General features: G+C 34.2%; 1 protein-coding gene across 1 annotated transcript; it reads right to left on the bottom strand.

The window, feature by feature from the left end:
* Positions 1-6258: 6258 nt before the first annotated feature.
* EOL1 (ethylene-overproducer1-like protein) lies at positions 6259-12810 on the bottom strand. The gene is made up of 5 exons (NM_001247246.2): positions 11925-12810; positions 10107-11819; positions 7930-8221; positions 7169-7478; positions 6259-6724 (listed from the first exon to the last, which is right to left on the bottom strand). Exons 1-5 carry the CDS (start codon positions 12047-12049, stop codon positions 6504-6506), a joined length of 2661 nt encoding a protein of 886 aa, NP_001234175.2. The 5' UTR covers positions 12050-12810; the 3' UTR covers positions 6259-6503.

Here is a 12810-nt window from a genome sequence, read left to right as displayed (position 1 = left end):
TAATCATATCATAATTAAAGTGGAAACATGTACAAAGTTGAATTATCTTTTTACCCCTATACTAAATTGAAATATTGTAAAGTATTTATATTAATTAATTATTAAGTATTAATTCAATAGAAAAATTGATTTTTTAATCATTAGTTATGATTTATACCTCCTCCAACATGACTATTAATCATTTTCAGTTTTCTAAGCATCAAAATTAATTTTCTAAGCATCAAGATATTTATCAGTTTTCTAGACATATATTTAATTAAATTAAATTGAATGATACAAAGATGTATGGAATCTCTTTAGTTAGGAATATGAATAGCTAACTTCATTAAATTTATATATATCTTAGTCTATTATCATTTTTTTATTTTTTGTCCTCTGTATTTATTTTAGATATTTTTTATATTTGTTTTTCTTTAATATATATCTTTTTCTTGATTTGTTTTTGCTAATTATTAATTCTTATTTATTTTTCTCATGTTTCAGGTTTTTATCTTACGATTTTGAATTCTTCACTTCTCATTTCACATCATCATGTAAGTAATAAGTATGAGGAAAAATTATACAAACAAAGACCTTTTATTTTATAATTATCAATTTTAAGTATACTTTTTATTTATGACCATTTTTGTCAACTTTTAGCTATATTAACTTTAAAAAAAAATTAGAACACATTTATTCCTTTTTTATACAATTTTTAAACCAAGTAAAAATGTATCTGCTCATAAGTCAGATCCTCTCTCGCTCTTTTCTTTTTCTTTCTCCTTCTCCTCGTCTGTTCAAAAAAATAGGGTTTTTGTTCTTTTTTCTCCATTTTTCTGCACAAATTTTAATGGAAGAAGGTAATGGAAAATCTCTTAGAAGAAGTCCGCATCTAATGAGGGATATTGATACTTCGAATCCAAAAGTTTATAGAAGAAGTCGAAAGAAGCATCAAGTTTTGTCTTCTACTTCTATGGATGAAGTTCCAAGTTTTAGTTTGGGAATCTCACAAATATCAGGGGAGCAGAACAATGAGGAGAATAACAATGAGGAACAGAACAAGAAGCAAAAGAAAGGTAAAAAACGAGTTAAAGAGGTTAAAACAATGAAGAAATCGAAAAAAATATGTGTTAATTTGGCATCTATGTCGAAGTAACTCGTTGACAGTGATGATGATTTTGAGGATTTACCTCCTCAATTTCAGTCAAAAAGTTTTAAAAATAAAGATGGATTGGAGAAGAAAAAGCCGGTGAATGATGGAAAAACACGAAACTGTTTACCCAAAGGTGTCATTCTACCAAAGAGTAGATATCTGGTATGTGCTAGTAGTTCTTAGTTCTTTGTTCTTTAGCAATGGTTGTATGTTGATTTCTGCTTGTTTTTTAGATGTAGTATGTGAAATTCAGCTTTAATTCAACTTTAGTATGACAAGAAGTGAATAGAGCAGGTAGGATTCTGAGTGCTGACCTTAACTAGATTGGGATTTGAGTGTCCTAGTATATTTAATATAGGAAGAATATCAGGCTCATAGTTGGTTAACTACTAAAGTTCCTCAATGGTGCACCATGAGATTATAGCTGATTGGGTGACCTTTATATCAACACAAATTCAACAACATAGTGTATCTGTAAATTCAAAATAACAATAAGATGCTTACCAGATCTTATGTCCTCCCCAACTTGAAATTTCTACTTTCTGACATTGTATTTTGTAGCATATTCCCCCATCTCAAACCTCCTCAAAACCAAAAAAAGGAAAGAAACAAATCAAGTTATGAAAAGTATCTCTGGAGATCTGTCCAATTTCACGTTACACAACTATTGTCATGTTAGTTTGTTATTGTCTTACTAGTGTTGTTTTACTTATCATTCCTTCTCAATATGATTCTAAATTAATAATTAGATTTGACTATTAACCTGTTTATTTTAATTTTTCTATCTGGTGGTGAATTGATTTGTCTTATAACTGCATTTTTGTAATCTTTCTGATCAAGTTTGTGAATAGCTCTTAGAGAGGAGAGTTGGCTTGTGAATGTATGATGTGTTGGTGTTGCAATTCATTTAGGATAACAAACTCAAGATGAAACATGCTCCCTCTCACTGCCTTAGTATCCCCCTTAAACTTTTCAGGGGGCATGAACACGATATGAGTTGAAGCCTTTAACTATATCATTGTTTAGGCTGCTTGTGTTGAAATTGATAAGTTGTTTCTGGATTTGGAATCAGAAGTGATCATTGTTGTAATTCAACTTTAATTCATCTTTTATTCAACAGATTACTATCTTTAGTTGAATTACAACAATGATCACTTTTGATTCCAAATCCAGAAATAATTTATCAACTTCAACACAAACAGCCTAACAATGATATAGTTAAAGGCTTCAACTCATATCGTGTTCATGCCCCTTGAAAAGTTTAAGGGGGATACTAAGGCAGTGAGAGGGAGCATGTTTGATCTTGAGTTTGTTATCCTAAATGAATTGCAACACCAACACATCATACATTCACAAGCCAACTCTTCTCTCTAAGAGCTATTCACAAAGTTGATCAAAAAGATTGCAGAAATGCGGTTATAAGACAAATCAATTCGCCACCAGAAAGAAAAACTAAAATAAACAGGTTAATGGTCAAATCTAATTATTAATTTAGAATCGTATTGAGAAGGAATGATAAGTAAAACAACACTAGTAAGACAATGACAAACTAACATGACAATAGTTTTGTAACGTGAAATTGGACAGATCTCCAGGGATACTTTTCATAACTTGATTTGTTTCTTTCTTTTTTTTTGGTTTTGAGGAGGTTTGAGATGGGGGATATGCTACAAAATACAATGTCAGAAAGTAGAAATTTTAAGTTGGGGAGGACATAAGATCTGGTAAGCATCTTATTGTTATTTTGAATTTACAGATACACTATGTTGTTGAATTTGTGTTGATATAAAGGTCACCCAATCAGCTATAATCTCATGGTGCACCATTGAGGAACTTTAGTAGTTAACCAACTATGAGCCTGATATTCTTCCTATATTAAATATACTAGGACACTCAAATCCCAATCTAGTTAAGGTCAGCACTCAGAATCCTACCTGCTCTATTCACTTCTTGTGTCATACTAAAGTTGAATTAAAGCTGAATTTCACATACTACATCTAAAAAACAAGCAGAAATCAACATACAACCATTGCTAAAGAACAAAGAACTAAGAACTACTAGCACATACCGGATATCTACTCTCTGGTAGAATGACACCTTTGGGTAAACAGTTTCGTGTTTTTCCATCAGTCACCGGCTTTTTCTTCTCCAATCCATCTTTATTTTTAAAACTTTTTGACTGAAATTGAGGAGGTAAATCTTCAAAATCATCATCACTGTCAACGAGTTACTTCGACATAGATGCCAAAGTAACACATATTTTTTCGATTTCTTCATTGTTTTAACCTCTTTAACTCGTTTTTTTACCTTTCTTTTGCTTCTTGTTCTGTTCCTCATTTTTCTGCTCCCCTGATATTTGTGAGATTCCCAAACTAAAACTTGAAACTTCATCCATAGAAGTAGAAGACAAAACTTGACGCTTCTTTCGACTTCTTCTATAAACTTTCGGATTCGAAGTATCAATATCCCTCACTAGACGCGGACTTCTTCTAAGAGATTTTCCATTACCTTTTTCCATTAAAATTTGTGCAGAAAAATGGAGAAAAAAGAACAAAAACCCTAATTTTTTGAACAGACGAGGAGAAGGAGAAAGAAAAAGAAAAGAGCAAGAGAGGATCTAACTTATGAGCGAATACATTTTTACTTGGTTTAAAAATTGTATAAAAAGGGAATAAATGTGTTCTAAAGTTATTTTAAACCTGAATTAAAGTTGTATTATACAGATGCTAACAAGTGAACTAAACCTAAATTGAAGTTGAATTACACAGATGCTAACAAGTGAACTAAACCTAAATTGAAGTTGAATTACACAGATGCTAACAAGTGAATTACACATTAATTAAAGTTGTATTACACAAATGCTAACAAGTGAATTAAAGTTGTATTACACAAATGCTAACAAGTGAATTAAACCTGAATTAAAGTTGTATTACACAGATGCTAATAAGTGAACTAAAACTGAATTGAAGTTTATTACACAGATGCTAACAAGTGAATTAAACTTGAATTAAAATTGTATTACACGGATGCTAACAAGTGAATTAAACCTGAATTAAAGTTGTATTACACGGATGCTAACAAGTGAACTAAAACTTAATTGAAGTTGGATTACACAAATGCTAACAAGTGAATTAAACCTGAATGAAAGTTGTATTACACAGATGCTAACAAGTGAACTAACCTGAATTAAAGTTGTATTACACAGATGCTAACAAGTGAACTAACACTGAATTGAAGTTGTCTTACACAGATGCTAACAAGTGAATTAAATCTGAATAAAAGTTGTATTACACAGATACTAACAAGTGAATTAAACCTGAATTAAAGTTGTATTACACGAATGCGAACAAGTGAACTCAAACTGAATTGAAGTATTACACAAATGCTAACAAGTCAATTAAACCTGAATTAAAGTTGTATTACACAGATGCTAACAAGTGAATTAAACCTGAATTAAAGTTGTATTACACGGATGCTAACAAGTGAACTAAAACTGAATTGAAGTTGTATTACACAAATGCTAACAAGTGAATTAAACCTGAATTAAAGTTGTATTACACAGATGCTAACAAGAGATCATACTTATAAGAGAAGAGAACTGAATACCAGACACTCATATGAACTTGAATCAAACGAAATCTCAACATAAATCAACAAACAAAAAGGCTTCCACACAAAAAGAAGAAATTAAACTTTTAAGACCACAATTGCAAGCTCACATTAAAGGATCAGTTAAGTGCAAAGGAGACCAACAAAAACCGCAGATTGCAGTGCAAGTACCCTAAATTAACAGAGCTTACTCAACACTAACCTTTATATTGCAATGGCGAGAGAAAATTGAAGTGTGACACCCTAAACGAACAGAGCTTACTCAACACTAACCTTTAAATTGCAATGGCGAGAGAAAATTGAAGTCTGGCGCCCTAAACGAACAGAGCTTACTCAACACTAACCTTTAAATTGCAATGGCGAGAGAAAATTGAAGTCGGCACCCTAAACGAACAGAGTTTACTCAACACTAACCTTTAAATTGCAATGGCGAGAGAAAATTGAAGTCGCCGAAAAAAAATTGCAATTGCGAGAGAGAAAATTGCATAGGCGTGAATTGCGGGCGTGGGAAAATTTTGGGGTGAGAGAAAAAATATGAAGTTGAATATTCAATTAAATTGACATTTATCGTTAAAAAAATAATACTAATAAATATGGAAATTATTTTTTAAAAAGTAGACACACAAGTTATTTCCCGTAAGTATGATGTTCTTTTCACAAAAATATGATGTAATATGTAGGAAAATAGTGATATGTATGTATTAATATTTTTTAGTAGGATAAATGACATAGACTTTAGATTCATACAAAATTATTATATATTTGAATGGATGTTTTTTTGAAAATGTACACCCAATTTTTTTAAATAAGATATTTAAATATTTCAATCATTTATAACAGATTTCTTATTTTTGAGCATAGCTCGATTATGTTATATTCCGTAATATGATTTTTATCTTAATAAATTAATTAATATTTTCCAATCAAATTTACATATGAAGGAATTCATAATCTTAAATCAAACAAAGAAAGTTGTACATGCAATTGGATTTTTATATATCGATTAAATTTTCTAATGCTACTAATTATTAACTATCTTTATCGCAAATAAGCACTACTTTTAAAAATGTATCCCATGACATAACATTGACAATAATAAATTATCCGCCTTAAGGAAACATACGGTGATCAGTATTTGTACAACATGAAATACGATTTTTATTCAGCAACAACTTCTTGATATGCATGTGTCTGTAAAAACAAGGTTACAATTTCTTACTCAGAATACAAACTGTAAGATATTGAAAACACTTGCAAACGTAATCAACTTACTACTATGTCACATAGAAACTATTTGTTGTGGAAATATTTATTTAAAAAAAAAAGGATATGTTGTATTAAGTATAAGATATATTAGAACTGTATAAAAAATATCACATATATAGACCAATTCAATTGATTGTATATAAGTACAAACAATTATACTTCTCTTTCAAAATTTAGTTACTCAATACTGCTAATTAACACATGACACACGTGCAAACACACGTACCTAGAAACTAGTTAACAAATAATTCTAGAGAGAATAAAGATTTTCATTAATATAAATAATATTAACAGAATTTTGGAGCATATTACAAAATTTTGGAACTAAGATAAACAAGGAGATGCTTGTGGCATCCAATGGAGGTAGAAAAAAGGAAAAAGGGAGAAAAGTCTTTCTCAATTAATTTTACACTTTTGTGTCCTCAAATAAGAGACACAAGTTTCCCCCTCCTATTGTCCTTGCATATATTGTCTTGTTGCTCATTAGTCATTTCTTTCAAGGTTCTTGACTGTTCACACGACTATGAAGTTCCAACATTTCTTGATGTTTTGGGTCGACAGAGAGAGCAGCTCGACAATCTCGCAATGCACCCATAACATCACCTATATGCTCATGAAAAGCAGCTCGCAGGTGTAAAAGATGAAGATCGGCTTTAAATGCAATGGCCCTCGAAAGTTCTTCAATGGCTTCCTTGTCCTTGTGGTTGTCCATCAGAACTATCACCAATTAACAATCGTTTATCAAAAGATTCTATGCAGATAACCTACTGTAATCAGTTAAAGACTACACTCATACTGCAAAAGATCCTAATGAAAAACAGCTACTATATAACCATGTTGTCAAAGAAGCTAAGCTATTTGCAATTGCCGGAGATACTGTGCTTACTAACTGCGGAAAGATAGAGAGGGGAAGGCCATCTTGATTTACTATTTGTTATGTTATCAACAAAATTAAAACCATACAAGGAATTTGAGTTCCAATGTGTAATTTGATACTGTATTTATTATTACTAGAAGCTGTATATAGATCTTAGTATATATATGCAAATCTAACTTGATAATACGTGAATGAATGTAGAATGTTCATGAATTTTTCATCTCCAGATCAAGACGAATAAAACTAAAAACTGAAGAATGGATGGAAAAAGAAAGAACTATTACCTGCAGCTCGATATCTGTAAGGGTAAACTCTAAGAGGATCTAGACGAGTGACCATCTCTAGGTCAGCCTTTGTGCGGTCACGGTCACAGTATTCTGATCTCTTCTCGTAGGCAGATGCATTATTCTTGGCCTTCTCAATCAGTTTGGTCATTTCATCATAAGCAGCCACCTTATCATTTCTCAAGAAATGTACACGAGCAAGACCTTGGTGAGCCCGGGTATGCCGGATTTTAAGGGCATTAATGTAGCAATCAGCTGCAGCATCCAATTTACCGCAGTCGACATACACACTGCCAAGATTGTTCAGGGCCTACCAAAGTTCAATCAAGGTGTCACAGATTCGGACTTTTTTTTGTAATAGCAACTTAACATGAAATTAGAAAAACATAAGACCCACTGTTAGAAGGGAGACATTTTTGTCCTCTTTCCATGATACTGTCTAAATTTTCCCGTACTGCGGTAACAATTATGCTAGCTAAGCTAAGCATGTGAGAAATATTTGAGTGCATGGTATAGTGAACTTTCAACCGTGACTTGTTGCTGCTGTATTACCAAATGTATATTTTTTTGCCATAATTTCAACCATCTAGGTACCTTTGTGATAAACTTTACCTTATCAAAAAGGAAAATCAAGCACCACTATTCCTTGTTAGCACCGTATGAATACAGTTTAGTTGCTACATTCAATCTACAAATTTAGCATGGCTACATAGAAATTCATTTTTGAATGGTGTGGAGATTCTGGATAAAGAGTGACATACCTGACCTTTGCGAAGCCTATCTGAAGGGCATCGCAAGGCATCCTCAAGAAGTGATATGACAGTTGATGAACAAGATGCATCAAGGCTAGAGTCAGCTAAAGCATACGCTTTCAGGAAGAATGCTTCAAAAGATCTCTTGATGCTAATGGACTCTTCTGCTTTCTGTAGACCTTCTTCACAGTGTCCAGTATCATATAAGATCCATCCCTCATAAACCAGACGTTCATGTTCACTAGATGAATGCTGGCGAGCCAACTGTAAACTCCTCATGGCTGCATCTGGACAATTCAATCTGAAAAAGCACGAAAGCGTGTGAATTGTCATTCAATTCACTATTTCTACTTATGGAGCGTGGAATATTGGCATATAAAGACTCGTCTAAGAAGAGAACAAAGTAGAGCCAATCTTCACTTAGAGCAAGACGGGGAGGAAGTCCAAAACATCGCAGAGGTGAAGAAAAGCTTTATCACAAGGTAATAACTATTAGGCAATACCTTCAAATCATCTGAACATAAGTCATCTTAAAAAGACTAGGGAACTCCCTTAAGTTCTATAGCTTGACAGCATGATGGCATGAGCGCGATCTTAGGAACATAAGGTTAAAGCAAATGAATGAATGTCACAGTATTCGAAATATACTGGAGTTCGCAATCAACCTTATAGAGGCCAACTAAATTTTGTAAGGAGTTGAAGCTACTGATTTCAGTAATCTAGAAGTTCTGATATTATCAAGTGTATCTAAAGTAGATGCTAGACATTAATAATTGTCAGGTATGAGCATAGTATATTTACCCCTGGAAACACTCAGGATAAATTGGATCTATTACTCTGCTACTTACTATGGAAGTAGCCAGTGGACGCGGCAATTATCCACAGGACTAAATCATCTTTCCCAAAATTGTTAGGGGAGAAAATGGAATTAAAGGGTATTTTCACCCTCATCTCTCGCATACCCTTTTTACTTCGAAATTACATGAGATCACTTCTATTTATAAAAACTATCGAACTTCTTAAATTTCACCTTGTACTCCAGTTTGTTGATAGTTCAGTTCTTCTTTAAAATACTCCATATTTTTGCTTTATCAAAAAAGGTACTCTATAGTTTCACATATGTTCCAACCTGCACCTAGTCAAACAAGACTTTAACTTCATTTCAGACATAGCTGCACAGCAGGGTCTCATTCAAATAAAGTTTTGTGATGCTTAAAGAGCGACAATCCCTGCCCTCTCTCCTCCACTTCAGGCCAAAAGAAAAACAAATTCCAAATACTAAATAGAAGAACCTAGAAAGGAAACCAAAAAAGAAGTAGACTTTCTCCATCCCAGAACGATGGGGTTTCAAGTACAAAGGTCAACGCATCTATTTTTGGTGTGAATTTAAAACCACGCCAAGACCTCAGACAAAGAGAGTGTACAACCAATCACAACAAGCAGCCATGCACTAAGCAAGTCATACTCCCAGCTATCGGATTCTTTCTGTTAATTTAAATGTTCTGCAACTAAATTCAATACTCTAATTTATAGTTTCTTAAGTTAAAAGTGTGAAAAATATTTGAAAAAAAATCATTAGTTGACACTATAAATAGAAGTAGTACAATTCCTTATGGGGAGTAGGGAATCATTTATATATTTAAATTACAACAACAGCTGGGTATGAAACCAATATCATGCGAACTAAGCCTAGTATTTAAGTGGAGAAGCATAGAGGAGTGAGCCCACTTTTCCCGAGTTTCAAAGGAAGCACTAGGGGTGACCCAAATGGATTTATCCATCATCAAGACAAAAATTACAACAGCAGGATACATCATTTCTTGTACCCACCACTGGCCACTTTGCGGCCTTCTAGGAAGAAACAGACAACACACAAACAAAGCAGAGACAAGCTGCACTTTTTGGAGATGAAATGAGATATAGCATTAACGCAGCCCGGAGGTCCAATACCATACAGGAAAAATATTTTGTTGTCTTAGCAGAGTACATATGGATCCAAGAAATTGTAGGTATGAACGAGTACATCAGAAAACCATCTCACAGCTCGAAAATATGAGTTTCACAACAAGAAGTAAAGAACATGTTTCACAATCTGAAAAGATACTGGTGAACAGCCATTATGACCAATCATCTTTCTGGAAAATGTGAAGCACTTTACAAGTCAAATAAGCAAAAAGTGGAATTACCGGAGGAGAAGCAGGGACTGTCTGAAGTAAAGAACACCTTTTGCTGCATCAGACTCGAGCATCTGGTATATTACTGAAAGAGATCCAATATCATCAACTGACGACCATCTATCATACAACTGCAGCCAACAATCAGCTTCTGTCCAATTCTCTACATGCTCGCGCAGCAGAGTACGGAGTTGCGATGCTGCAACTCGTCCTTCAAACACGCGATAATCTGGGCAAAGTGTGAGGATTGCCTGTATATCACATATTGCTAATTGGTAATCCTCTAGAGCAAGGTAAAAACAAAAGCGGAGTTCCAAGCACTCCAATGCCAGTTTGAATCCAAGGATTCTGTTTATTTCTGAAAGAGCAGCTTGAGCATTTTGCTTCCTCATCAAGGATGCAGCTCGATACATATAGGGGTATGTCAGTGTAGGATCAAGCTCAGTTGCTTTTTCAAGGTCATCCCACCTCTTTTCTCCTTCACAATATAGCGAGCTCTCTTGGTACATCCATCCAAGAGGAATTGAGGAAGAAATAACAGAACCGAGCTTCTCATATGCCCAGCGTTTATGACCCCTTATTTGACCTAATCTAGCCAAACCAATAACTGAATAAGTGTGACCCAAATTAAAAGCAGCCTCAAACAGTTGCTCAGCTTCATCAAGCTCTTCCCTAAGAAATTTAACGCATCCTAACCGATGATATGCGACCATTTTCTGTTGGCTGGTTTCAGCTGAATCTACCAGTGTTCTCAAAAAACGAACAGATTCATCTGATCTAGGATCAAGGTTCATCGAAACTTCACTTAACAAACAATAGAGTGAAAATGAGGCAGGACCTATCATAATTGACCTTTGTTGCCTGGTAGTATTGCTTAACAGTTCAACTACTTGACTGTCTTTCAGAGAATCTGGGAGTTCACGTAAAAATACTTGCAAACATGACGCAGCAAGGACAGGGGAGTTCTCTTCAAGGGCACATTCAAGGAGTTCTAGAGCATCTTGTCGACATGAAATTAAAGACGCGAGCTTTCGGTCACAAGCATCCTTGAGGCTTTCACAACAAAACTTATTGGCAAATACCAATATTTCCAACAGCAGATCAGGGGACACTTCATTCAATAAACCGGTTGAGCTGAATTCATTGATCAATCTCATTGCCAGGGGTGAAATATTGTTTTCAGACAAATCTATTTCCTCACAAAATGATTCTGTGAAACAGCCATTGAGCATGGTATGAAATGGAGCTGAAAGGCTGGCAATTTTCTGCCTGTCACATGCTATTTTCTCATCCGCAATTCTAAAAGAAACAGTTCTTGGACAAGAATCCTCATTTGTGGTGATGACTCCATGAGAACTTAATTTCTTATAGGCAGGCATTTCAGATGCTATGTCTATTGCTCCAAACTCCTTTGCGCACTTGCCACAACTAGAAAGCAAGTCAGAGATGAGCTCTTCATCTTGCTTCTCGTATTTCAACCACGCCCCAAATACAAGTTTTTCATAAACTGTACTTGCTTTCGACCAAGCTGCGCGAAGGCTTCTCCTCATTAATTTAACTTCTCCGAGGCCCTTAAAGACCTGAAACTGCAGCAAATAGAGATTTGATCTCTCTTGTGGGGAACATGATTCAAGCTCTTCATGGATTTTTGCTAAAACTTGAACATAATCAACAGGTTTAAAGAATGGAAGAATTGGTGGTTCTGGGACCTTGATCAAAGAATCTCTACAAGCACCAACAAAAGTTGTTTCCAAGTATCAACAAAACGAATAGAATAATCATATGTGGGGTTAGCAGAAAAGAAATATTGCAAAAGATCAGCTTACTTACATAGAAGAAGCAGATTCAGATGAAATTTTGGCAAGCTTCCCTCTTTCAACTTGGAGCCATGACTGAGGATTAATTGATTTCAGATGTGTTTCTTTACAAGACTCTGAAGGGAAAAAAGTTCTCATGGGACATAACAGATTAAGCAAGTCCCAGATCTCCACAGTAGCCACAAGGGTTCTACCCGACAATCCAAAACTTAAACAGCAAACCAAAATAATACAACAGCTCTCTCACACTCAGAATCACAAGACTCTGAACTTGTTGAGATCAAAAAATAAGCACTAAAGCTATGTACGAGGTCCGGGTAAGGACCTGATTTTGTTAAGATGAAAATCACAGTTCAAAACTGATAACACAAAATCCCCTATCAGGGAAGAACTAATTTACAGATTAACCTAGAATAGCCACATCAAAACCCACAAAATCTTAATATTTTCTCAACCAGAATCATAAAAAAGATTTCTTTTTTAAGATCAAGAATGATAAACAGATAAAACCTTAAACTCCATTGACCTTTTCCCCCTAAAAAAAGTCAGATTCAGCAATATACATAACCCAAAAAGGAACCAAAAAAGACTAAAGACCCAAAAAAAGATTACGTAAGATCAACAAACACAACACACCCAAAACCACAGTAAATCAACCAAATCTCCCCAGATATCAAATACCTAAAAACACTTACCTTGTTCTTGAAATATAAACAGATCAGCAGAAATAATAACTCCCAAATCAAAAAAAGAAAAAATCAAGACAACCCCACTTACTGTTTTGAGCTTCAATTACACAAAACTGAGATAAAGACTGCTAAGGCGTGAGATTTTCTGAAGAAAAATTCAGTCTTTCACTTTTCTTTTGTGCCGTTTGGTAAAAGGGAAAGTGTTGTTTT

This window comes from Solanum lycopersicum, chromosome 9 (genome assembly GCF_036512215.1).
Source record: "Solanum lycopersicum chromosome 9, SLM_r2.1".
Lineage (NCBI taxonomy): Eukaryota > Viridiplantae > Streptophyta > Magnoliopsida > Solanales > Solanaceae > Solanum > Solanum lycopersicum.
The sequence above is the reverse complement of the archived record's forward strand: the minus strand, read 5'-3'. Positions and strand labels throughout refer to the sequence as shown.

Bases quoted from the DNA above. Each gene is read 5' to 3' on its own strand.
- EOL1 (NM_001247246.2), bottom strand. From the start codon at position 12,049: ATGAGAACTTTTTTCCCTTCAGAGTCTTGTAAAGAAACACATCTGAAA. The intron at 11,820-11,924 runs GTAAGTAAGCTG...TGGTGCTTGTAG, and splicing joins TCTGAATCTGCTTCTTCTAT to AGATTCTTTGATCAAGGTCC. The intron at 7,479-7,929 runs GTATGTCACTCT...GAACTTTGGTAG, and splicing joins ATAGGCTTCGCAAAGGTCAG to GCCCTGAACAATCTTGGCAG.